The 24,913-nt window shown below is 56.0% G+C and overlaps 10 protein-coding genes across 10 annotated transcripts, besides 11 other annotated features; 6 read left to right on the forward strand and 4 right to left on the reverse strand.

Annotated features, from left to right (window-relative positions):
* Positions 1–1,464: 1,464 nt before the first annotated feature.
* On the forward strand, positions 1,465–3,674 carry ACLA_061710 (putative C6 finger domain protein; the record flags this gene model as incomplete). Its single annotated transcript, XM_001273634.1, has 3 exons — positions 1,465–1,906; positions 1,949–2,055; positions 2,124–3,674. The coding sequence occupies 3 exons, from the start codon at positions 1,465–1,467 to the stop codon at positions 3,672–3,674; spliced, it is 2,100 nt and encodes a 699-aa protein (XP_001273635.1).
* Positions 3,251–3,279: a microsatellite.
* Positions 3,675–3,896: 222 nt separating the features above from the next.
* Positions 3,897–3,923: a microsatellite.
* A 64-nt stretch (positions 3,924–3,987) lies between these two features.
* Positions 3,988–6,003, reverse strand: ACLA_061720 (uncharacterized protein; the record flags this gene model as incomplete). Its single annotated transcript, XM_001273635.1, has 1 exon — positions 3,988–6,003. One exon carries the CDS (start codon positions 6,001–6,003, stop codon positions 3,988–3,990), a length of 2,016 nt encoding a protein of 671 aa, XP_001273636.1.
* A 641-nt stretch (positions 6,004–6,644) lies between these two features.
* ACLA_061730 (3-deoxy-7-phosphoheptulonate synthase) lies at positions 6,645–8,111 on the forward strand (the record flags this gene model as incomplete). Its single annotated transcript, XM_001273636.1, has 5 exons — positions 6,645–6,685; positions 6,753–7,182; positions 7,242–7,500; positions 7,552–7,961; positions 8,025–8,111. 5 exons carry the CDS (start codon positions 6,645–6,647, stop codon positions 8,109–8,111), a joined length of 1,227 nt encoding a protein of 408 aa, XP_001273637.1.
* Positions 8,112–8,890: 779 nt separating this feature from the next.
* ACLA_061740 (glutathione S-transferase family protein) lies at positions 8,891–9,692 on the forward strand (the record flags this gene model as incomplete). Its single annotated transcript, XM_001273637.1, has 3 exons — positions 8,891–8,921; positions 8,984–9,207; positions 9,264–9,692. The coding sequence occupies 3 exons, from the start codon at positions 8,891–8,893 to the stop codon at positions 9,690–9,692; spliced, it is 684 nt and encodes a 227-aa protein (XP_001273638.1).
* A 1,140-nt stretch (positions 9,693–10,832) lies between these two features.
* Positions 10,833–12,428, forward strand: ACLA_061750 (isocyanide synthase family protein; the record flags this gene model as incomplete). The annotated part of the gene is made up of 1 exon (XM_001273638.1): positions 10,833–12,428. One exon carries the CDS (start codon positions 10,833–10,835, stop codon positions 12,426–12,428), a length of 1,596 nt encoding a protein of 531 aa, XP_001273639.1.
* A 736-nt stretch (positions 12,429–13,164) lies between these two features.
* Positions 13,165–13,212: a microsatellite.
* Positions 13,213–13,228: 16 nt separating this feature from the next.
* ACLA_061760 (uncharacterized protein) lies at positions 13,229–14,065 on the reverse strand (the record flags this gene model as incomplete). Its single annotated transcript, XM_001273639.1, has 1 exon — positions 13,229–14,065. The coding sequence occupies one exon, from the start codon at positions 14,063–14,065 to the stop codon at positions 13,229–13,231; it is 837 nt and encodes a 278-aa protein (XP_001273640.1).
* A 24-nt stretch (positions 14,066–14,089) lies between these two features.
* Positions 14,090–14,147: a repeat region.
* Positions 14,148–14,185: 38 nt separating this feature from the next.
* Positions 14,186–14,210: a microsatellite.
* A 1,402-nt stretch (positions 14,211–15,612) lies between these two features.
* Positions 15,613–15,636: a microsatellite.
* Positions 15,637–15,726: 90 nt separating this feature from the next.
* Positions 15,727–15,756: a microsatellite.
* A 297-nt stretch (positions 15,757–16,053) lies between these two features.
* Positions 16,054–16,086: a microsatellite.
* Positions 16,087–16,178: 92 nt separating this feature from the next.
* On the forward strand, positions 16,179–17,028 carry ACLA_061770 (DJ-1/PfpI family protein; the record flags this gene model as incomplete). The annotated part of the gene is made up of 2 exons (XM_001273640.1): positions 16,179–16,611; positions 16,712–17,028. The coding sequence occupies 2 exons, from the start codon at positions 16,179–16,181 to the stop codon at positions 17,026–17,028; spliced, it is 750 nt and encodes a 249-aa protein (XP_001273641.1).
* A 59-nt stretch (positions 17,029–17,087) lies between these two features.
* Positions 17,088–17,127: a microsatellite.
* Positions 17,128–17,321: 194 nt separating this feature from the next.
* ACLA_061780 (putative C6 transcription factor) lies at positions 17,322–19,920 on the reverse strand (the record flags this gene model as incomplete). Its single annotated transcript, XM_001273641.1, has 4 exons — positions 17,322–18,792; positions 18,846–19,246; positions 19,312–19,741; positions 19,814–19,920. 4 exons carry the CDS (start codon positions 19,918–19,920, stop codon positions 17,322–17,324), a joined length of 2,409 nt encoding a protein of 802 aa, XP_001273642.1.
* A 471-nt stretch (positions 19,921–20,391) lies between these two features.
* Positions 20,392–20,418: a microsatellite.
* Positions 20,392–20,419: a microsatellite.
* A 688-nt stretch (positions 20,420–21,107) lies between these two features.
* On the reverse strand, positions 21,108–22,238 carry ACLA_061790 (putative 4-nitrophenylphosphatase; the record flags this gene model as incomplete). Its single annotated transcript, XM_001273642.1, has 3 exons — positions 21,108–21,457; positions 21,526–21,931; positions 21,993–22,238. 3 exons carry the CDS (start codon positions 22,236–22,238, stop codon positions 21,108–21,110), a joined length of 1,002 nt encoding a protein of 333 aa, XP_001273643.1.
* A 591-nt stretch (positions 22,239–22,829) lies between these two features.
* Positions 22,830–24,751, forward strand: ACLA_061800 (isocyanide synthase family protein; the record flags this gene model as incomplete). The annotated part of the gene is made up of 3 exons (XM_001273643.1): positions 22,830–23,190; positions 23,243–23,562; positions 23,624–24,751. The coding sequence occupies 3 exons, from the start codon at positions 22,830–22,832 to the stop codon at positions 24,749–24,751; spliced, it is 1,809 nt and encodes a 602-aa protein (XP_001273644.1).
* Between the last annotated feature and the right edge of the window lie 162 nt (positions 24,752–24,913).

Below are 24,913 nucleotides of genomic sequence, written 5' to 3' on the forward strand. Positions count from 1 at the left end.
CGTACACGTGGTCAAGGTAGGACCAAGGAAACAATCAGCCAGACAAATCTCCCACTAGCCAGAGCTTGGCTAGGTTATCTTCCCTGCCAAGGGAGCTCTTCGAAAGTCTTCACAAGAACGTGGACCTTCGCCGAATGATCCCCGCGGACTTTGGTCCTTTGGTCAGGTATATCCATCGTTAGCCCGAACCAGCACCTATTAAGGCCTGTTTAGCAGAGCCCAATGATTAATTTATCGCTAGTGTTTGGCTCCACTCTTGCATGCCACTGCACAGACCCCGGCAGTAGTCAGTAGTATGGATGTTGTCCAATCCTGGGGCTATGGTGGATGGCGATCACTTCTAGGTGCCCGTTTCCCAAGACGAAGGGGGAGAGAGAAAAAAAAAAAGAGAAAATACTGGAGGAATTCAGGAATATTTGAGAGAACGCGCTCGTCTAATCGGTCTGGATTTGTCAGAGAGCAAACAGGGACTGAAGACTGAATAGTAATCCTGCTGAGAATACTAATCGAGTTAAACTACGCAGGCTGAAATCCGATTCAGCCCGAATCCGGATGAAGAGATCCTCCCAAGTCCCAACATGTTGCAGATGACCAAAAAATCTCCGGATCTTAGATCATCCGTTCTGCAGGAATAGCATGATGAGAGTAATCTACATTGGATCTGGCTTGGTTCGTTGGAAAACACCAGTCGAAATCCCACCACGCGCCGCCTTTCCTTTCGTCCACCACCACTCGCTTTCCCCAATAGAGCCTGCAATACTGTCTTCTTGGTAGTCTAGTATAGTCTGTGTGCTTCATTTGGTCTTCCATCGGTATGTCGTCCCTCGTCGTCCCTCGTAACTGTTATGATCAACGCAATCCTCACCAGTCACCACACCCCCCCCCTTAATTAACCCTACTAACAGTAAGTACGAAGGAGCTAACATCCTGCATGCAGCTGATTCAGCACAGCCCCCCCTGTTATACTGCCTAATTTGCGATATTATTTCTATCGCTTATCGGCTTCACGCCAGCTGGGATCCAGATCCTCCTGCGTGATCCTGCGACAGCCAGGCAAAGGCGCTGGTGGATGGCCTGACGGATAGGATCAGCAGGAGCACTATGGCCGCTTTCGTATAAAATGAACCCCCGTCAAAGCCATGTTTTCTTGGCTCTGTACGTGAGATCAGGCAGTTGCCTTCCAGCCATGGGCTCCATGAGTAGTAACCGGGAATTGGAGTCGTGTCTGATCGAGCATTGAAGTGCGTCATGTCAGCTTCGTTCGATTGCCGAGATCAGCTTATCTATTGACTTAGAGGGGATTCCTGTTCCTGCTTCCAATTCCAAATCAATCTCCTTCTGTTCTGTCTTTCTGTTCTTCGTCTCTCTGTCTCCCACTTGTGTGACCTTAGTCTCGACCTTTTTTTTTTTTGGCCAAACAAAAGACCGAAATCGGTCGTACTACGACAATCCCATTCATTCACCATGACGACGACAAAGACACCGTCGACGACAGTGTCCTCGTCCACGAGCAAACCAAACCCTTCCCCAGCGCCCACACAGTCCAACCCCGCGCCGAAAAAGGGCAAGGACAAGAAGATTTTCAGTTGTCACTCCTGCCGCCGGCGCAAGCTCAAATGTGACCGATTCGATCCCTGCGGTGCGTGCCAGGCCCGAGGGGAGGGCCATCTATGTACTTGGGAAGAAGGACAGCGACCCGAGCGGAGCCACCGAGAAAGTCTGGAGCAGCTGCCCAAGTTGATCCTCAAGTTGACGGAGGAGGTCAAGCAGCTCAAAACATCCAATTCCGCGTTGATTGAGAATATCCGAGGCAAGGGGGACAGCCTGCCGGAGAGTCTGGGCCTCACCCCAGGGGACTCGCGCCCCTCGTCGCATGCGGCGACCAACTCAATATGTACCGGTTGGGGTATGTGATGGATCCGCCTTCAACAGGATACCGTTAACACAGGGGTAGATTCGCCGTGTCGAGCGGCCGAGCATAAGCAGTGGACGCCGTTACGGATAGTGGCGCTGCTCCCGGAGAGTGCGCTAGTATGGGGGTTGATTTCGCATTATGTGAGTGCTCGAGTCGAACGAAGCGGAAGGGAAACAAAACAGATTACTGAGACGCGCGCGCGATCCAGATCTACGCATCGGCATCGCTTACTGGCTTTGTCGATGTGCCGCAACTCATTAATGATGTGGAAGAGGTCGAGCAGTTTCGACAAGCCGCGGACTATACCGGCTCCCCCGGCTTCCTGGATCAACTTCACCTCAAAGTAGCCCTGATCCTGGCGTGTGCGAGCCTGGCAGCGGTAGACCTGGACCCGCAAAAGGCGCAGGAACTGGGTCTGGGAGGAACCGACATCGACGCGCTGGTCCGAGATCTCGGGAGAAAGTCCAGAACCCTCATCACCCCGGTGGATGTAGACTCGTTCACAGCCCCCAACCTCAAGTCGCCATCCGCCCCAGCAGCACAGTCCAGCTCGGAGCCTCCTGACTTCCTCCAACAGGCCAACTCCCCTCCGACTCCACCCACCGACACCCCTCTCCGCGTGGTGTCAATCAAAATCCTCCTTCTACTCGCGGCGCGCTCCTTCGCCGCCCCCTCCGAATACCTCAAACTCCACCTGGACGTCATCTCCGCGGCCGTCGACGCCTCGCTCGACGGCCCCTGCGACGAAGACACGTCGCTCGCCGAGCGCGAATGGCGCTGGCAGCTGTGGTCCTTCCTCTGCGTCCTCGACTGGACCTCGCCCGGCATCTACCACAACAGCAGCTACTTCATCCGCCCGGAGATGCACCGCGACGCGCCGTCCAAGGTCCCCGGCCTCACCGACGACGGGGCCTACCCGCCCACCATCGAACGCGAGCACTGGGACCGCCTCGGCCAAACACGACACTACCTCGAGTACGCGCTGGCGCTCGCGCACCTCTCCCGCCGCGCCGAGGACTGCATCATCCGCCCGGGCCCCATCTCCCCGGCCCAAGCCGCCGAGCTCTGCGCCGAGCTCGACGCCCTCGACAGCAAACTCAGCTTCTACCAACTCCTCACCACCAGCCCCGCGGCGCCCGACACCGCCGGCGCCGGCGCCAGCGCCACCGACCTCCCCACCCACAGCGCCGAGCACCGCGGGTCGCTGGCGCGCGCGCCGCTCGTCCAGAACATCCACCTCAGTCTGGAGCTGGGCCTCATCCGTTTCAAGCTCTTCCGCCACGAGGCCTTCCACCTCATGCACGAGGCGAGCAGCTCGGGCCCGCTGCGCATGATGTGCATGGACGCGTGCATGGACGCGTGCATCCTCGTGCTCTCGCAGTGTCGCAGCATCGGCAACGGCGACATGGTGGCCGACCGCGTCAGCCGGATTATGGACTACGCGGCGGAGGAGAAGCGGCCGTGCACGGGGAGTCTGCGACGGGTGCTGCAGCCGGCGTCGTCGGCGGCGCTGGTCGGCCAGGTGTTGCTGCATGCGGCGCAGGCTGGTGGGTGGGGGATGGGGGGTGCCGGGTCCCGGCCGGCGTCGAGAGCCGGGGCGGGAGGCGAGATGGCGTATCAGGCGGGCGGGCGGATGAATCAGGAGAAGGTGCGGCTGCTGCAATGGCATATCAATCTAGTGGTGTCGTTACTGGAGGCGTTGCAAGGGACGAATGCGTTGGCGAGGTACAAGGTTGGGTTGCATCGGCAGTGCATGTAGATGGTTGGCTTTTTTGGGGGGAAAAAGAAGAACGTGATGTTTTTTTTTTCTTTTTCTATGGAGAAAAGCCGTGCTATCACTATCACTATTCCTATCACACAGGAATTGGCAAGTAATCAGTCAGACAAGAGAAAGAATCATGCATGTATCTAGTCGCAAATGAATCATGAAGAGTATAATCGGGAAGAATGAGATGACCGCAGAATGCTCAAAAGAACCAGCAAAAAAAAAAAAAAAAAAAAAAGAGAACAATGATGAAAAGCTATTTGACAAAAGATAAGCAACCAAGACACAAATCAAATTCTATCCAATTTTATACAGCCACCTCCTGGGCAGCCCGAGCCGCAGGCTTCGCATCCGAGGCACGCACCAGCGCCTTGACCTCGTCGACAGCCAGAGGGGGGTTCCAGGTGACAGCGGCCTCCTCGGCCGTGCGGACCTTACCACAGCTGTAGCACTTGAGCCAGTCCGGGCGGCAGACGAGCCAGGCGCCGCAGCCCTTGCACTGGCGCGAGAAGACATCCTTCCAGTTCTTCTCCTCGTTGTAGTTGAGGAAGAGATCGTAGTAGCGGAGCAGGCCGTCCCAGCGGAAGTTGAAGCGGTTGGAGTCGACGGCGACCCGCTTGATGGCGTTGGAGAACTCGATGACCTCGCGGACGGTGGCGTCGGGCACCGACTCCTCCAGCGGGATCGGGGCGATCAGCTCGATGGCCTTGCGCGCCACCGCGTCGTACTCGGGCACCATCGCTCCCCAGGCCCAGTTGATCGAGTGCGGCACGTAGGTGTCGTAGTTCAGGTTGTAGTCCTGACGGATCAGCTGCCAGCCGGGAATGCCGATCCCGGCGAAGAACTGCCACAGGCAGGACACCTGGGGGCCGAGGCGGGGGTCGCGGAAGCAGACGTAGTTGAAGCGGTTCATCTGGTTGAGCGCGGGGATGAGGCGCTTGGCGAAGTCGTCGTAGGGGGCGAGGGTCTTGCGGATGGCGAGCTCGGCGGCATCGCGGTCGGCGGCCTGCTTGGCCTCCTCGAGGGCCTTGTGGGTGAGCTCGGCGGCGTATGTCGAGGTGGACATGGCGGCCGTGATGCCGGGGGAGTGCAGCGGGTTGGTGAAGCCGCAGGCGTCGCCGACGGCGAGCCAGCCGGGTCCGGACACGACGGGCGACTGGTAGGTGAGCGACTTCCGGATGTACCAGGTGGTGCCGGGGCCGTAGAGGTCCTCGATGAGCTCGAAGTTGGTCATGAACTCCTTGATGAGGTCGTACTTCTGGACGAAGTAGTTGAACTTGCGCTCCGCCTCGCGGGTACCGTAGGCGGACATGTCCTCGGGGTACTTGACGTCGTTGCGGACGGCGAACCCGATGCTGGTGGTCCAGCGGAACTTGAGGTCGAACATCTTGGCCAGCTCCTCGGAGCTGGGGATCTGGTCACCGGGAACGCCGGCCTCGGCGCAGTCCAGCAGGTATGTGATCATGTCCATGAGGTTGGCGGTCTCAGAGCCCTCCCACGATGGCAGACGGATCACCCAGGCCCAGCCCTCGGGGAAGCACAAGTGGTTGGTGTGGTCGCCCTCGTAGAAGCGCATGGGGATCTTGCTCTCGTCCTGGGGCGCAGTGAAGTAACCCCAGAAAGCATCGTAGTTCCAGCCCTCGAAGCGCTGCAGCGAAGCCTTCTTGGACGCCAGCTGGCGGAAGCGACCGGTGGCATCCACCAGGAGCGACGAGTCAATCGTCGTGGCGGGCTTGCCGTCGAACTTGCCGGGGTTGATGGCGATCTTGTTACCCTTCACACCACCCTGGATGGTGCTCGCGTTGAAGTCGACCTGGCGACCGTGGAAGACGTTGACACCGTTGCGCTGAGCCAGCAGCGTGAAAAGGAGCTCACTGATGGGCCGCTCGACCTGGTACCCGCTCAGGAAGAGACCGGGAGTGCCGTTGCTGCAGAAATCGGTGTATTGACCCTGGTTCTCGCGGTCGAGGAAGTAGAAGCACAGGCCGTCCTTGAGGCCGAACAGACGCAGCAGATACTCGCCGGTGAGGCCGTGCATCTTGCACCATAACGAGAACAGGGGGAGTGTGCTCTCGCCGATCTTGTACCCGGGCTTGGTGCCCTTCTCGATCAGGGAGATCTTGAGGTTGTCAGGCTTGGACTTGGCGGCATGGATGGCGTAGATGAGACCGTGAATACCACCGCCGGCCACGACGACATCCGACTCCTCGGGGATGTCACTGCCAGCAGGGTTGTTCGAGTTGAGGATCTGCGCATCGTTGAAGTTGTTGGCGGCGGCGCGCTCGTTGAATGTGTGCTTGGGGGTGGGAGTGGTGACAGTCATCTTGAGGATTATTGAGGGTATTTTCGTCGAGTCTGGAAAGTTCGGTAGAGAGATTGAATGGTGGGAAGGAGATGATGATGTTTGAATGAGGACCAGGGTGAAGTTATTCGCATTTTTATAGATCCCTTGACTGAAGCAATTGAGACTCGCTCTCCGATCCAACCACCTCAACAGATCCACGGCTTTGAATTCGACCTTTGATCCTATCTCTGCACTGTCGTATGAGCTGGGGAGTATTGGTTTGGTGGATGCCAAAAGATGTCCGCATATACGCGGATCCCGCTGTGAATCCCGCGGAGAGGCAATATCATTGGATGTACAATCTGACTGCTGCTGATTATTGGCCAATCTGGACTCGAATCATGCTCGATCTATATCCCTGGAGTCCGTAATACTCGACCGTCTTTCTCTTGATCGACCGAGTACAGCTGGTGTAGTACAGTCGCTTCATCCATGTTCCATTCGTTCAGCTGCGTGTACGGAGTACAATAATAAGCATTAAGATGCTTGAGATAGAAATGCACAGGATTCCCATGGAGCTCGTTTGAGTGCGCAAGAATCGAAAGGATATAGATTGTTCTCTTTCCAGATCAGCATATCTTCGTCAGCAAGCAGTTATTCTGAATCGATCTTCACCAAAAATGGCCACTATGCCCAAAGTCATCAGTCGCGGTGCCGAACCGTATGTCCATTCTCAATAAAAAAAAAAAAAAAAAAGCTTTTTCCCCAACGCTCGCTAACAGAGGCAGGCACTTGCACACTCGCCCTCACATCCTTTCCGACAGCATCGTTCCTGTCCCCTCGGCTCCACTCAAGGACAGTAATGTGGCCGCCTACGAGCCCCTAGTCTCCCCCGCCCTGCTGATTCACGAGTTCCCTCTGACCCCTGCCTCGCGCCGCACCATCGAGTCAACCCGACAGGGGGCAGCGCGCATCATCCAGCGCGATGGTGACGACCGGCTCGTGGTTATCGTGGGGCCGTGCTCCATCCACGATGCGGATGTGGCGCGCGAGTACGCCCAGCGTCTGCAGGCCGCGATCCAGGAACATGGCTGGGACCGGGATCTGCTGATCGTCATGCGCGCGTACCTAGAGAAGCCGCGGACGACAGTGGGCTGGAAGGGGTTCCTGTACGATCCGAACATTGACTCGTCGAACCAGGTGAACCGGGGACTGAAGGTGGGGAGTTTCTACGACCTGGGGGGGGGGAATGTATTACAGTACTGACTACGGTCCAGGTCGCTCGGCAGCTCCTGCTCGATATCACCGCGCTGGGTCTCCCTGTTGCCTGCGAGGTCCTTGACACCATCTCTCCCCAGTTCGTGGCGGATCTGTACTCGTGGGGTGCGGTGGGCGCGCGCACGACCGAGTCGCAGGTGCATCGGCAGCTGGTCTCGGGGCTGTCGTTCCCTATCGGATTTAAGAACGGATCCTCGGGGAATATCAACATTGCGCTAGATGGAATGCAGAGTGCTGCCTCTCCTCATTCGTTCTTGGGTATTGTTGGGTGCTATCCGACTGTCGACGTATCGTACTGATGTTTGCCAGGTGTCACCGAGCAGGGTCTGGCTGCCATCGTGCACACCAAGGGCAACCCCAATCTGCATGTCATTCATCGCGGAGGCGACAGCGGCCCCAATTTCGACGAGGCCGCGGTAGCGTCCACTGTCAAGGCGTACCCGAAGAACCGCAAACCTAGCATCATGATCGATGCGTCGCACGGCAACAGCCAGAAGGACTACCGCAACCAGCCCAAGGTGATTGCCGCGGTTGCGGACCAGATCCGGGCTGGCGAGCAGGCCATTACGGGTGTTATGATCGAGAGCAATATCAACGAAGGCAAGCAGGCCGCACCAAACTCGGAAGAAGAGGTCTCGCAGCTCAAGTATGGTGTGTCGATTACGGATGGATGTGTCAACTTTGAGACGACGGTGCAGATGCTGGAGACCCTCAGCCAGGTAAATCCCTCACTTTCCTCCGTGGACATTCTCAAAGCATGCTAATTTGGTGAAATAATATAGGCTGTCAAGGAGCGACGAGCTGCAGCGTGCCAGTCATGCGAGAATCAGCCAACCTGCAATGAAGACTCGCGCCGGGAAAAGTGGTAGACTGCAGTTATTCTTGTCTTGTTTAGATATCACCGTTAGACTCCGTAGTTACAATTCGATTATTCTATTATTCCTGTGATATTGCTTCATCCAATTCTCCTCATCTACTCCGTAGCAGTCCTTCCTTTCTATCTTCAAAATTAAATTCAATCGAGAATGATCAAAACCGTCGGAACTACGAGATGAAGGCATCCTCCCTACGTCTTCTCCATGCACTTGATGCTACTGATAATAGTCGCAACGAAGGACTGATTGATCCCTGTAAAAGCACCAATTAACTGTCTTTACTATTCCTCCATGGAGCTTTCGGATTTCGAACTGCGCTACGCTGGACTCTCGGACATTCGGATCTTCGGGGCTTCACGCCAACCATTCGGAGTCTTGCCAGGTCTTAGACGGTGATCGAAAGCGCTAAGCTTTGCTTCCCGTGTTGGATGATGTCTACGAGGTCTATGATTGGAGACTGGATGGATATGCCTCCTGATCCGTGTCGGAACTATCCATCGCACGGAGATCTCATCTCGGAATCCAGCTTGATGCTCAGGCTCCGGCCCATATCAATCAGCCAGGATATACTTCATGTATAGCACTTCAAGAATACAACTCCAGGGTATAAAGAGACCACCTCAAGAAGCCCCATCGTCTCCCTCCATCAACACCATCCCTCATCCATCTACATGAGCTTCTCTGCCTCTTTCCTCAGAACCGCACTGCGATCCAGACCCGTCTCTGCTATCCCACGAGTCCAACACCGCAGCTTCTCCTCTTCATTCATCGCCATGGCTCCCTTCACCCTCTACACCCACGCTGGTTCGTCTTGCTCCCGCTGCCAGAAATGGCGCAACCCGGACTCTTAGGCTAATGCTTGGCAGGCCCCGGCCCCAACCCCGTCAAGGTTGCCATGGCCCTGGAGCACCTCGGTCTCCAGTACGACTGTGTCCCCCTCAGCTTCGGTGAGGGCAAGGGCACCGTCAAGGACCCCGAGTACACCTCCAAGGTGAACCCCAACGGCCGTGTCCCTGGCCTCGTCGACCACAACAACAGCAACTTCAGCGTGTTCGAGAGCGCGGCCATCCTGCGCTACCTGGCCGAGAAGGTACCGTTAGCACCTACCTCAGTATACTCACACCCATCCACTGACCACAACCACAGTACGACCCCAGCGGCAAGCTCGGTGGCACCACCCCCGAGGAGCATGCCGCCGTCAACCAGTGGCTCGCTTGGCAGGTGTCCGGCCTGGGTCCCTACCAGGGCCAGCTGGTCTGGTTCCTGGCCTTCCACGAGGGCGCCCACGGCGAGAAGCCCAACCCCAGCGTGATCGCGCGGTACCAGGCTGAGGTCGAGCGCCTGCGCGCCGTGCTCGAGAAGCACCTCGCGACCGCGCAGAATGGGTTCGTCGCCCTGGGCCGTCTGACCATTGCGGACTTTGCCATTCTGCCCTGGCTCAAGCTCTCCGGGCTGGCGGGACCCGCGCTCAAGCCTTTTGAGGAGTACCCGTCTATTGATGCTTACATGAAGAAGCTGGATGCGTTGCCCGAAGTCCAGGCTGCGTATAAGAAGGCTGTGCCTCCCATGCCCTAGATGGGTTCTTGGTGGTGGCGATATGGTTGTACATAGGATTATTAGAAAATGAAATTTTGGATTGATAGTTTAACAGGATTGTTCGTGTTACTAGTGTTAGGCCACGAGGACAGGTTTCTCCAGTTCTTGCTTCCCTTACCTCAGCTGCATAACTTGTAGGTAATCTGACTCACCTCTCTGCCACGCTCGTATATAAACGAGAGGTGGCACTGTCAGCTTGCAGATCGCGCGTACTTAGGCTTTTCCTCGCTGTCCACCCCCCTGACTACGCAAGAGATCCTCCACTTTCGCCTTCACCTTCACTTCGTGCACTCCCATGTCTACTCCAGCTGAATGAAGTCCCGTAAAAAAAATCACAGCCGTGGCGACTATCGCCCCCCCCTTATCCGGCACGAACACCCGTCTCCCCGTCCTACACGTTCTCGGCCGTGACAGATCTATTCCTAGGCACGCTCGAGCTCGAATCACAATGCTCAAAGCGCGCTCTATATGGAGTAACAGACATTGCGACGTCGCTAATGACTAGGCAACCCTGTGCTGATACCTCTAGAGCAGCCCAAATACCACGACTGGAAGAGCCTGATGGTTCAGCTCAGCTACCTCGACGGAGACCGCGGACGACGAGGCCGGTTGTCTGGCCAATCCGGGTAGGTGTAATGTAATTTAGGCCCTAGGTGTAGGTTTGTGCGTCCTGTTGGTCTCGACTGGGCAGTTTGGCCGTCGTCCGTCAGTAGAAGTCGATATCAGCATAGGACAGGGTGCCGGCTTTCAACACGTGTAGTACCTGCTGTACCTTGTTTATGCGAGATAGTCGCACGCTCCTGCACGCTGTAGGGGGCTGGCGAGGCAAATCCATCCGCGGAGAACGGTCACCGTGGGGGTACGGAGGCACTGCTCCTGCTCTGTAAGCTCGAGGCGATGAGTACATAGGAGAGAACATGAAGCGGTTCTGATGGGCTGTAATATAGACACCAAGACTGCGATAAGCAAGAGGCCTCGATATCCGAGCTGCTATCTACCTGGTTATCCTTCTTATTGAATATATTTATTGCGGTTGTTGGTCGTGGTAGCTTTTCCTTCCCCCTTTCCCCCCTTCAAGTCCCATCCCCCCCCCATATCAATTAGCAACACCATTAAAAGATGTTGTCCAACACCATCACCATCGTGCCCAGCATGGACGCGCGGGTTGTCGAGCCCTTGCAGGCCTTCAGCCCGTCTCGAGTCTCATTACCCACATCTCTCCCCTTGGACACACTGGCATTCGCCCGCAAGACCGCCGCACACGAAGCCCTCGTCGAGCGCATCGCCGAGATCATCGCCTCATATCGCATCTCCGGACCCGACGACCGGTATGAAGACGTATACAAGCCCAAGCTGCTGGAGACGCTGCGCGTCTTTGTGACCCGCCAGGAACCCATCAACCTCGTCGTCCCCGCGTACCCGTTCAAGAGCCCCAACCGCGAAGAGAAGGTGCTCGGCCCGGACGTCGACGTCGGCGAGCGCATGTCCCTCGAGCACTTCAACTCGATCGGCGCGCGCATCCAGCAGATCTACCCGCCCGGCGGGCACGTCACGATCGTCAGCGACGGGTGCTGCTACAACGACCTCCTCGGCGTCTCGGACGAGGAAGTCTTCCGGTACGCGGAGGGCCTGCACCGCATCACGGAGAAGCTGCAGCTGCGCCACCTGCGCTTCTCCGACCCCTTCGAGCTGATCGAGGGCCCGGAGCACGTCCCCACCACCGAGGCGGAGTATGCGCAGCGCATCGGCGCCGTCAAGGACCTGCTCTTCAACTCCTACCTGCCCTCCGGGTACGACTTCGACGCGGACCTGAAGAAGGACCCCAACGCGCTCCTCACGTACCGCGGGTACATCAAGTTCCTGATCTCCGACCTCGCCACGTTTTTCAAGGAGCGCAAGATGAGCAAGTCCGCCGTCAAGAAGCACTGCTCGGCCGTCGCGCGCGGCATGATCGAGCGCGGCAAGGCGTTCGCCGCCCTCGTCGGCATCGCCTCCCCGCTGCACGTCCGTCTCTCCATCCACGCCAGCGACAACACCCGCAAGCTCTCCGTCGCCCTGCTCCCGCACAAGCGCTACAGCAACTTCCCCGTCACCCCCTGGCACACCACCCCCTACCTCGACGCCGACAACGCCTCGCTCACCCTCAGCCGCAAGCCCGCCGCCGGCGACGGCACCGAAACCACGTACACGCTCTGCCACGACGAGCTGGGGCTGGCGTTCCTGCGCGCCGACGTCCCCATGTACCGCGTCATCGACGCGGCGCACATCCAGCTCGAGCCGCTGTACCCCTTCGGGCTGCGCATCCGGGTGCCCCGCGACACGCCCATCAGCCGGTTCCGCCTGGCGAACGTGGCGGAGCTGGCGCGCGTGCACTCGCCCATCGTCTTCGAGGGGCTGGACCCGCTGCAGTACACGAGCGAGATCGCGGACGACTTCCAGCGCGTCGCGGGCGGCGCGCTGTCGCTGAGTCTGCTGCACGAGGGGATCGTCCCGGCGGGCGAGGCGGCCTCGTATTTCGTGCAGGTGGGCGGCGGCGGCGCGGAGGACGGCGGCGCGGTCATGCCGTTCGTGGAGGCCGCCGCGGCGCTGGACGATGTGCGGTATCGCGTGCTGCACCAGTGGCGGGACGGGCATGCGGTGGTGGCTGATCATCGGGTTGCGCTGCCGGTGCATTTGAGCCCGTCGAGTCTGAGGGTGTTGAGGGCTGGGATTTAGCTCCGCATGGGATTAACGACTTGCGTTTTTTTTTTTGATGGTGTTTTGTTTTTCCTCTTTCACTTGGCTATTCTATATAGATTTGGTTCTTATTGGTTTTTTGTTTGCTTGTGTTTAATTGGTATATAGCTTGGCTACTTGGACTTGGACTTGGTGTACAGAAAGAAGACATCTTACAGACTGAATGAACTTCCTCCACAATTTCTCCAAGTGTTTCTCTCTCCCTCTCTCTCTCTCCGTAATGTACTCCGTCAAGAGCAAGATTCCTCCATTCCGCAGTTCAGGCCTGTCAGACTGCCGCCTGGTAGATATATGAATATGAGTATGCCATATTCCCCGGACCATAGCCCCGTCCGCCTCCCCCAAACTCCGCGGCGCCAGCCCTACCCTCCGCCCGGAGACTACTACTACTACAAGCCTATAACCCCGGGAGTGCTGCACGCAGATCCTGTGCCAAACGGATTCCGGCCAGAAGAGGCCAGGGAAGAAGGCTAGGGGGGGCAAGGATGGCACTCCTGGGCTAATGCGTCTGCCTCTGCTGGTGCGCTCAAACTAGCCCAGAACAAGCACAACAGACTGACCGATCGACGTGCTTTCTGACCAGAGAGCAGGAAGAAAATTAAGAATATTGAGACATAACAAATAGATTCATAATCATGACAGTCTAACCCCGTAAGCAAGATGCAAAGCTATGTACACCGATGTTTCCTGTATGCAAAATACTTGAAGAGGAAGGAAAGAAAAACAAATTAAAAACAAAAAAAACAAAAAAAAAAAAAAAAAACCCCGCAAGACGCTGATCAACAGGCCCCGCCGCCATGATACACCTTCTGCTTCTTCCCCGTGTGGTCGACCGCCACATCCGCCGGAAACCCCTCTAGGCTCCGTTTACCCGGACAGGCGGCCGGCTCCTCCACGCTGAAGGCGAAGGCGTGCTGCTCGTCCAGCCACGTCAGCAGGCCTGCATCCAGCTCCGCCGGATCGAACGGCGGCACGCCGTCGGTGAAGTTGACGGGGAAGGGCGGGTAGTCTGCGAATTGGCGCTGCAGGGCGTCCATGTCGGTGTCCATGACTCCTCCGGCGAGCGGCGAGGGGAAGGGCGTCGCGGTGCATATTGAGGAGACCGCGGACGGGGTGGTGGTTGGGTTGAGGAAAGCGGATGGCGGCAGGCCCGTGGTGGTCTCGGGGAGGTAGGACTGGGCCTGCATCTGCAGCGATGATTCGGGATATGTGTTGGAGCCGGCGTGGAAGGGGTGTGTGGTGTGCAGGGGCTCATCGGTCATGTCCTGGCGCTGGCCGCGCTCGTTGAACCAGGCCACCCAGCTCGAGTCCATGTACCGGGGCCCTGTGCCGCTGCCGCTGTGCTTGTGGGCGTGGTGGTGCTGAGCGCGGGCATCCTGAGCGTCTGCGGCGGAGAGCAGCGCGAAGTAGCTTGTTGCGCTGCTGCGGGAGCGCAGCCGGCCGCTGTCACTGAGGTTGGAGGAGTTGATGGGCAGAGAGGAGGTGGAAGAGCACGACGAGACGGTTCCTGAGAGGGAAGTTGGGTTGTTGCGCCGGGTTAAAGCCAGCCACTGCACCCATCTAGAGTCGGGATCCCGTCCCATCGGCGTGCTCGATCCACTTCTGGAGCACTGCATGTTTCGGCGATTCTGAGGAGTGAATTTTTTTTTCCCCCTTGTTTTTCCTCTCCCCCTCTTTTTTTTTTTCTTTCTTCTTCTTGAAATTGAGACCGAAAGAGCCCACGTGGAGAGCGAGGGGGATGGATGGATGGATGGATGTATGCCAAGGGACCTCACAGTCTCCGAAAAAAGTAAAAGATCCGCAGGAGACAAGTCCAAAGACGACACAAACGGTGTGACAAGGCCGATTTATAGGTCGGGGCGAGAGATATATTACCAGGCAGCGAGCAACGAACAACGAGAGAGCTGCACGAGTCAAAACACCCAAGAGGAGCCTTTATTTTTTTTTCCCCTTTTCTTTTCTCGTTCTTTTCTTTCTTGCTTTCTTGTCCAAGAACCAACAGAAAGACAGAGAGAGAGAGTGTGTGTGTGTGTGTGAGAGAGAGAGAGAGAGGCACTGCTGCTGACTATAGCTGCGGATCTCTGAATCGTTCTTGCATGCTTGGCTCGTCAGCCCCGGCGACGGATCAGTCTTTATACCAAAGTCAGTTTGCAGCTTGGCGATGGTCTCATAGCCAACCCAGGCTCATCTATCCAGCGCTCACTCATCATGCACGGGCTTCGTTCGCTACGATCAGTGAGAGCTAGGCAGGAGCGATAGCGGCCAATGCAACCGTACCGACTAGTAAGTAGCAACCTATCTAGCCACACCCTCATTTGCAGGTGTGTTTCTTCACGCTCGATACCAGACGTGAAGGAATGGATGGGTGGGCAACGAGTGGCGTCTGGAGACGGACCACAGGCACTAGGCAGCCCGGAAGGCGTTGGTGAACGAGGTCTGCAGAATCCTGCAGAGGCCAGACCACTGATGAGAGAACGGTTGATCAGCACGCCAATCAGCAGGGGGGAGGGAAGGAACATGCATTATCAGAGCGGCGCTAGACTGGCTGGTCAAGGGCTGCAGAGGGTTGCATTCGATCGGCAGTCGGACGAAAGCTGAGGACGAATCTTCTCGTCAGGATTGACATGATTAATGATACCTTCAAGAACGGTGTCTGATCACCCTGTCCCTCCTATTCTGACTGCTGTTCCCACGTGTGCAGATGCCATCTGGTGTACTGCGCTGACAGAAACGTGGCATCTACCAGGGAGGACGACCCTTGTCGCTCGGGATTTAGTCGGTAGTTACAGCTCTAGTTAGTTAGTTACGACATTCAGATACGATGGTATAATCTGGGAGAATACTATACGATGATGCTGGGGTGCGGCGTGAGGATCACCTCGTATTGCGCGATAAATATATATATTATATATAGATATCTCTCTCTCTGAGGTCAATCCTTTCTGGGACAGACCAGACAGACCAGATATCGACCAACGATGAGGAATACAATGGAACTCCGAAAGAAGACTCAAGACTCATGCTAAATCCTTCACACTCTTCTTCAGAGTCTAGAGAGATAGTTACCTAGTTCCTTGATGTTATGCACGCTCGTACAGCCCACTAAAATGGTGAAACTTCCACCTCATCGTACCATTAGCCAATTCGGGTCTAATTTCACAATCAAGCGTCCAAGCGTCCAAGCGTCCTGTTCCTTGTTTTAAAATCAAAAAAAAAAAAAAAAAACAAACCAAACCAAATTCAAATTCCGATCCCATCCTGATCCGCATCTCCTCCCCCCCGTCAGCCCCGTCAGCCCCGTCCGCCCCCGTCCTCCCCATCCGCCTCCGACCCAAAACTCCATGGAGTTTCGGCCTCACGCGCTTGTTCCACCACGGCGATTGCGACGTTTCGGTGTCTTCTGCCCTTTGTGCCATCGCGAAATCGCTGAGATTCGGTCTGACGAAGATCCTCCAGAATCCACCTCCTCGGAATCCAATCGTCGCGGTAAAAAGTACAAATACCAAGAGTCCAAGACCTCCCAAGAGTCCAGGACCCTCAGATCTGACGTGAGATACACACCCCAGCCAGCCCTAACTCGCCAGCAATATCCATCACTTGGACCAAAAAAGAAAAAAAAAAAAAAAAAGCAAAGAAATCCACCCAACCAACACTAAACTATATTCTTCTGCGGCTGAGAAGGTAGTCAGCCTCTAATCTCGAAAGAGTCTCATCATTCGTTTCGTCACCATGCCCACCACCCACCGCATCCTCTCACTCGTCTACAACGAGTTCGAGGCTCTTGACCTTTTCGGTCCACTTGGCGCCATCGTCCCCCGCAGTGACTACTACACCCTCGAGCTCGTCAACCTTCACAATCTCGACGGTCCACGCGGTCTCGAAACCTCCATCAAGAATGGCATCGGCATCCTGCCCACCATGTCGCTGACCGAGGCCCTGGCCGACGACCAGCACGTCGATACCCTCTTCATCCCTGGCGGCTTCGGTATGCTGCCCCTGGTCTGGGACCCGATTCTGCTGCAGCGCATCGGCCAGCTGGTCGACCGCGCCTCAAACGTCTTCACCGTCTGCACGGGCTCGATTCTGCTGGCTGCAACGGGTCGCCTGAATGGCCGCCAGGCCACCACGAATAAGCGTCTCTATGATGAGCTGACCCCCAAACGTAGGTTCATCCCCTCCTCTGTTCCTGCAAGGCCCCCCCCCCCCGGGAAACCTTGCGTTTTGTGCTGGAGGTAAAATTAACCGGTTGGTGTTTGGCTCAGATCCCGCCGTCCAATGGCAGAAGCGCGCCCGTTGGGTCCAGGATGGAAAGTTTTTGACTTCGTCGGGAATCACGGCGGGCATCGACGCGGGCTTCGCCTTCCTTGCCAACACTTATGTGGCGCCGGAAGACCGTCAGGCGCATCCAGAGCGCCAGAAGGCTAGCGAGGTGGGCGATGCCTCGCCCATCCCCGGCTTCAACAAGGAAAAGGCCCTCAAGTATACTCATTTCACCGCGTTTGGCCTGGAGTACCGCTGGCACTCGGACCCGGCCGATGATCCATTTGTGGATTTGCCTACCACCAACGGCCACGCTTGACCAAGTCGTTTCAATCGCGCCATTTCATAGGGTCCGTATCAATGAATAAAGGGATTTCTAAAAAAAAATATAAAAAAAAAAAATATAAAAAAAAAAAAACAATTCATGTTTTGTATTGCCATAGTACAACCATAAGCAACCGGCCAGGCGTGCCCATAGAGGTATCAAAACAAAAGATCAAACAGTGTAAGACTTTAGCACGACCAGGCCCTCACCCGGCGAGTCATTCCCTCTTTATCTATCTCCTCCTGCGCAAACGCGAGTAAGGTCTCAAGTGCCAAGTTGCACCGGCCCTAGAGCGAAGGCAGAGTCCCATCCCCCAAGGCATAATAAAACTTGGCAGCAACGTATGCGTCAGCGCTAGACGGTGTTGTTGCAGAATCACTCCCACCAGCCAGCCCAAGCGATTCGCCTTCCAGGGATGAGGGGGACGTATGGGTCATGCGTGTGCCTGCCGTGCTACTGTAGGCATCACCAAAGTGAGGGGTCCCTCGGCTATGCATTGACTGCGTGGCGCCAGACGGAGACGGAAACGATCGCAGACCAACCAGGCCATGCAAATCGCCAGGCGTTCCGAACACGCCGTCTTTGCTAAGAAATTCGGGCGGCGGTGGAGGGAAATCCAAGAATTGCCAGAAATTAGGGCTGAGGTCGTTGGACAGAATGGGCAACACGTCCAAGTCTGGAAACCCTTCCGAGACGTTGGAGAAAGGCATCGACATATCAACAGGCGAGAATGGATCGACGGTTGTTGGCTCCCTTTCCAAAGGAAGAGCAGTGGTCTCGCTCCTCCCGTCTAATGTGCGCAGGATGCTGCCAACCTTGATTTTGAGGGAATCCTTCGCCGTGCCGTTGGACCCACCCACTGGAGCCTGGCTCCCTGTTGTGTTGGCCAACTGACCGTCCCGGGGGTCATCGGACTCCTCTTCCTCGAGCTTCATCAAGGCTTCGAGGGCAACAACGCTTCGCTGTGCGGTGCCTTTGACTTGATCCAGATGGAGATCGTGGAGACTCGACCCTTCAGTGATGCTCTTTGTCCGAAGCAGCTCGATCGCCTCTCGAACTTTGTCTCGCGTCATCAGTCGACTCAGCTGGGCGCTGGAACAATCTGCATCCTTCGAGTTCAATGTAAACAGTAGATCGATGAGCAAAACCACTGCCGCGTTGAACAGCTGGATTTCGCTAGTAGATAGAGAACCGCACACCGCGCATCGCGCTTGTATTTGTGCTTGTGTACCGATGATATTCTGGGCCAGTAGCTGGCAGGACGCGCGGCCGACCGGAGAGGCGAGATTGGCCCGGTGCAGTCGGAGAAGTAAACTCCACAGTTGCTGGTGCAGCATCCATCGCTGCACAGGGATCGCAGCCATGGGGCCAGTGGCCGTGAGGCCGACCGTACTTCCCAATCGAAAGTACGACGGAAGGCCCGCAACATACTTCTCATACTTGCTGGTCAGATGTTTACGCATCTTGGCTGCTTCAGTGGTGGGATCTGGATGTTGCGATTGGGAAACGGGAATACCCAAGTCAATGGATTCTCGCACGATGCTCGCCAGCTCCAGCGCATGAACAGTGTACGAAAGCATGGTGAACTCGGTTCGAGGTCGCTCAGCAATGTCGCCGTTGACACTGACCCTCCAGGTTGACAGACAGAGATCATCGTCATTGATATGCAGCGGCATCCGAGTGTTGAATTGGGAGGGATGAACCGTATAGTAGCCGAGGGCCTGGCCACGCGACCAGTCTCGCATGACAAGTGCCCACCTGTCTCCAGTCAGAACTTGAGCGTAGTGAGGTATGTTGCGATGTCAACGTACCAGATTCGCACTCCGACTTCGGTGCGGACATGCAGCGGCGGATCCGTTGATGCTGCAGACCCATTATGCAATGAACCGTTGCGCGATGCAGAGGCATCCAATCTGACGTCACCTAGCCGATGTAAACCGAGCTTTCGAGCTCCAGAGATTGCAGTGACCAGCACAGCATCGAGCGCCAGTGAGCCTTCCTGGCCATCTAGCAGGATCATAACAGCAGCCTGTAGGCTGATAATCGAGCCGCAGAAGAGAGAAGCCCCTCCCTGAAGACAGCGCAGGGCGAGGGATCTCCAGGTTTTAATATGTGCATCGGATGCCCGAAGCTCCTCCACGCGCAGAGTCAGGGGAGTCGGAGTCCAGCCCAGCAGCGACGGCGTTGGATGAAAAGAGAGGCCCAATACAAGCTGCGAGCACCCACAAGGATGTCAGTGATACACAAAAACTCATATCGGATCTGACGGATACGAACCGCGAGAAGATAACGAGCCAATGCATCCATGGAAACAGTACTTGACAGCGCCATGACCCGTGCGTCTGGGGAAGCAAGACTCAAACAGCTACGAAATTGCTCTGCCTGTTTCATAAAGGACGGAACGTGGGTGACATTTCCCAAGGGGCCCTGACAACGAGTAACAAAGACTTCGTAGAGGAGGGAAATCACGTCCAGCTCCGGCATATCATTGACGATCTCCTGTATCAATGTCATCTTTTCGCCCTGTCGCTGCGGATCGTTGTTCAGCCAATATCGATTCGGGCAGTCAGGCGCCACGGACGACAGCGTCGGTCCCAGCACCATGGAGGGAAAGGTAGTGGGACGAGGGATGCCATCGACAAAGTGTTCCAAGATTTGTGCTGTCTCTTCTGCGTCCGTCTCTCCATCCTGGGTCGGCGATGAATTTCTGATAAGATAAGCACGAGTCAGTCGACTTTTCGCACACGAGGACGATGAACTGGTTATATGTCCCACTCACCCCTTGGAGTTGTTCTTGCTACTATGATCCGTTTTGGTCCGTTTGGCCCGCGGTTGACGTTCATCTTTGGTGCAGAGATGGCCGATATTACGCTTAACGCATTCCATCTACCAGAACAGAGAGAAAAGAGACAGGTCAGCTTCAGCGCGGAGGCAAATCCGTGATCGGAGAGCGGCAAAAGGGCCAACCAACACAAGGTTCCTTCCGGTCGCATTTTAGCTTCGAGGCCCGGCATCGCGAGCAGGACAGCGTAAACTTGCGTACAACGGCGTCCGACCCCGAGGGAGCCTTGCTGCTTGAATCAACCATTGCTGGGATCCGGATGGGAAAAGAACATGGTTTAACGCAGGGACAAAGTGTGGTGAAGGGAGACTATCTTCTGTAATCTGACTGCAAAAGACCGGCTTACGCGCCGACCGAGCCTTTTTGGACTCTGGTAGGCAGATTGCCCCACTAGCATAAGGTCGATTTTGATTTCTGGGTATCTATTCGTTGCTGACGGGTGGCCACTAGCTCGCTGCACGGACTAGCAAGAAGAGGCTAGTGGTGGAAGGAAGTACAGGGAAGAGTGACTCTGTTGATGATGATGATGATGATGATGATGATAGATACTCGACAGACACTTGTGACTTGACAATCTTGATAGAGTCTCGTCGTCGGATGATGCTCAGAACTTCATTCAACCTTCAGACTTTCCGGTGGAGAGTCACGCGGGGCAAGTGGGTCAGGTGATCCGCCCATGAGCTTGGTTCCGATTCGAAGTTAGAAGTTAGAAAGAACAGGCTGAACAGCAGAGCTTAAGCCTTAAGTTCCTTTGTTCTTTAGAACCTGAGAAGAGCCCCTGGGGAGGGCGAATCCATGATGCTTAAAGAATGACCGTAAAAATTTTCTCCTACATTCACAGATATAGTAACAATATTATTAATGGAAAGGTGTGAAGAATAGTACGATGGAAGCAGGAGTTGATGTTCAGTACTCAGGTTGGCGGGCCTCAGAAGTCAGAACAGCCGAAAACAACGGGCTGACCAATCACCGCCCTCGCTCCCAGTACCGGCTCATATACTCTCACGTGATTGTGGTGTTCGCCCATTGTCTAAGGCATCACCCCTGCCTCAGGATCCCCATCTTTGCCAATAAAAAAAAAAGGACAGTACGGAGTAACATTGCCTGATGAAGGGTTTGATCGATCAATCGAGAGTGGCGAAAACATCAGCCACCGAGCAGTTTTGCATCATTCGAGGCCAGTACCGTGTTGACGAGGTCATCGCATTGGCCTGTAGTTAAAATATATGTTTCAGAGAGATGCGAGTCTGGCAGCTTGATCACCGCTCCCACTTGCAGCTTCGTGTCCTCTCTCCACGCTGGTCAACGCACTGATCCCCTGAATGATGTACGATGGCCAGATGCCTTCCTCCTGGCAGTCTCTCTCAGTCGTTACGCCGGTCAGGACCAGGAGTGAATCAATGTTGCCGTCCTTGGCAAACAGGATATCCGTGTGGAGGTTGTCCCCCACGAAGATGGAGCGCTTTTCGTCGATCTGATACAGCGACTTGACCATGTCCAGCATGGGTGCATGAGGTTTACCGACGATGATGGGCTCTCGTTTTGTCGCAGCGATCAACGGGGTGGCGAGAGAGCCGGATCCTAGTCAGAAACAACAACCGTCAGGGTATTCAATCTTGGATGGTTCGTAGAGCGACAGAGAAGCATACCCGGCCATGGTTCTCCTAGAGCAGGAACCACTTTATCATCGTTTGTCAGGAGGAAATGGCATCCTCCTCCCTGTTCGCCTGCGAGAACCGGGCCCTGAGCTCCCTCCCGGGTCAGGTGCTTGAATGCCTTGCAGAGCTTGGCGTAGTTCATGTGCATATCAAACCCGCATAAAACCGCGCCCACACTGGGATCGATAGCGCCCTCACTCTGTAGAGGGGAGTAGTCGTTGGCTGGAAGGAACTGATTGTCCTCGGGCGATGTCCCTCCACAGTGCAGGATACCGACGGCGTCGAGTTCGGCCTCGATGCCTTCCATCCCCATCACGTACACTTTGCGATCCGCAGGAAACTTCAGCACATCTTTGAGATATCCAGCTGCTGCAAAGGCGCTCGATACAATCTCATCCTGTTGACTTGGGTTAATGACAAAATGGGGAGGCGTCCCTGTCGGGGTGCATCCTCCTTACCTCGCTGGCGCTGATCCCCAATCGATCAAACTTCTTCTTCAGCATCTTCCGACTCCGGCTGGCATTGTTGGTGACAAACAAGACTCTCTTTCCCTGTCGTCGCAACAAGTCCACTGCCTCACCAGCTCCTGCGATCTTGTCGTCTCCCGACCAGATCACCCCGTCACAGTCGAACAGCCATGTGTCATACCGATTCAAGATCTCAGCATAGTCGTCGGACGACGATAGCTTACGTGAAGACGCCATCGAAACAAGACCTGTAAGATCCTGGAGAGTAGGCTGTGAAATATCATTTACGCATTGACGCCTACAAATAGTGTATAGTACCACATGCTTGGTGACGCGCTTTGCGTACACCGAGCCCACATTGGTGGCCCTCCGCGGAGCTATCCCCCAACGGCAAAAATATACATCTGAGAAACAAGGTAATGTTAATAACAATTGTCTTACTGTACTTGCACGGCAGTGAACAACTCACACTCTCATCTCCTAGGCACCAAGTCTGCCTCGTTGGACGCTCTGTCGCGTGCTGCGACAGCCCCGATGGACAGCTCCGTCGGAATCCGCGTGTCGCTGCCTTCACCACACTCGCTCGACTCAGCATTCTCACGGACGGATCAGAGAATCCAGATCTCTCCTCCATGTGCAGAACCAGGTTCTCTGATTCCCGCGGCGGAAGAGAATTGCCTTATGTCCTTGCATGGAGCGTCTGGATACAAATATGAAGTGCACCTCTCAACATGAGGACAACTGCAACAAGAGCAGGATCTTCCTCAGGATCCAGTTTGAAACATCTGTTGTATTTTCACCTGTGATCTATCAGAATAACCACACAAAATGCCTTTCGCTGGAGAGCTTCCCTCGGCGATAGAGACTCAGGTCTCCAAGATCCTCGCCCTGATTGCCGCCTACCGTCACCGTTCCCCCAACGTCCCCGATCGCTTTGCCCAGTTCGTCCCAGAGCTCGAGAAACAGCTCGCCGACACAGTTTCCAAGAAGGAGCCTGTTCGCTTCGTTCTTCCCGCCTTCCCCTTCAAGGCTCCCGTTGAGGGCAACAAGCGCAAGACTCTGGGATCCTTGCCGGACAAGGCTGAGGAGATTGCCCTGAAGACCCTCGATGGATTCGCTGACTCCATTGCGGAGATCTATGAGGCTGGCGCCACTGTAGTCCTTGTTTCGGATGCTTCCGTCTACGGAGGTAGGGACGGTCAACCTTCCGTACAAAAGTTACGTTGCTAACATGTGATCAGACCTTCTGAACGTTGCCGACGCGGAGGCCTTCACTTACCACCAAGAACTGCAAAAGCTCGCCTCGTCCCTCGGACTCGAGCACCTTGAATTTGTCCGCCCCGGAGCCCTTGCTGGCATTGCTCCCAAAGATGCCCACACTCTGGAGGAGTACTCTGACCATGTAAACAAGACACGCAACCTCCTTGATGGTCCTCTGGCCCAGGACGTCAACCCAAGCGAGGATGAGAACGTCCAGGCTACAAGCAAGCACTACGATACAGCTCTCCCCACCACTGACGATCCTGAAGCATTCAAGACTGCTATGCTTAAGCGCGGAAAGGTAGGTCATACATATCCCCCCAACTTCCCAACGGCCGGCGACTCACAACTGATCATCCCAGGCCTACGCCAAGCTCATTGCCTCCTCTTCCGAAACGACCATCCGTCTGTCCATCCACGAGTCCAACAATGTTGGCAAGATTACTCTCGATCTCTTCCCCCCTTCGACCAACCCCGACTTCATCACCCCATGGCACGGTGCCGTGGCTGTCCTCGCGGATGCCAGCGTGCGCATTGTCGATGCTTCCACCGTCGACATGACCAAGTTCGAGGTCATCACCAACGCCGAGGGCCGCCCGTGGCTGCTCCGGGAGAAATCCGAGCTGTTCAACTGGTTTGGCATGGAGCTGGACTTTGAGCCGCTCTTCCCCTGCGGCATGGTCGTGCGCCCGCGCAACGGCTACGGGCCCTACAAGTTCGAGGACGTCAACATGAAGCAGGTGCGACGGCTCGCACTGTCCACGGCCCCCTTGCTCCTCCGCGGCTTCACCATGGAGATCGAGAAGGAGGTCTTCCGCCAAAAGGCGCGCGAGCTCGGCGAGATCCAGATGTGGCCGTTCGGTGACATCCTCGAGGTGCGCGAGAACGCCGACTTCAACATGAACAACGTGCTCACGCGCGAGGCCATGCCCTTCCACTACGACGGCGTCTTCAAGACCATCCAGGACGAGAAGACCGGCGAGTGGATCTCCACTCCGCCCCTGTTCCAGATGTTCCGCAACCGCGCCGCCTCGCAGCAAAAGGGTGGCCTCACCCTCTTCTCCTCGTCGCGGAACCTCATCCCCCTCCTCGGCCCGGACAGCATCCCCCTTGACGAGCTCCGCAAGCTCAAGTGGAAGACTTTCACCGTCGTCAACGAGGCCTTCGGCGGCCACGAGCTGCTCCTGCCCTTCATCGCCTCGCATCCAGAGACCGGCGCCGATACCTTCCGCTTCCACGAGCCCTGGCCCGAGAGCAAGTGCATCTCCGGCAGCAGTGAGCCGACCATCGTCCAGGTGGTGGGCTGGCCCGCCGCAGAGAGCGATGCTCTGTGCGCCAAGCTGACCGACCTCCTGTACGACCGCCGGGTTGCTTACCGCCACCAGTGGACTGCAGGTGACTTCATCTTCAACGACAACGCCACGACGCACCACACCCGGACGGCATTCGAGAATGGCCACCGGGAGCACTGGCGTGTGCACGTCAGCTAGACGCATTTCCTCCCGACTTTTCTTTTTTTTTTTTTTTCTCTCTCTGTCAGCGATCATTTCCTGTATTTTTGTTAGTCAAGTAGAAAGAATGCATTTTGCTCTGGTTACCCATTCTATCCCTTCCAATCTTTCGAAATCCATGCACTATCTAGTTCAGAACCA

Source organism: Aspergillus clavatus, genomic scaffold (genome assembly GCF_000002715.2).
Source record: "Aspergillus clavatus NRRL 1 1099423829796 genomic scaffold, whole genome shotgun sequence".
NCBI classification, from domain to species: Eukaryota; Fungi; Ascomycota; class Eurotiomycetes; order Eurotiales; family Aspergillaceae; genus Aspergillus; species Aspergillus clavatus.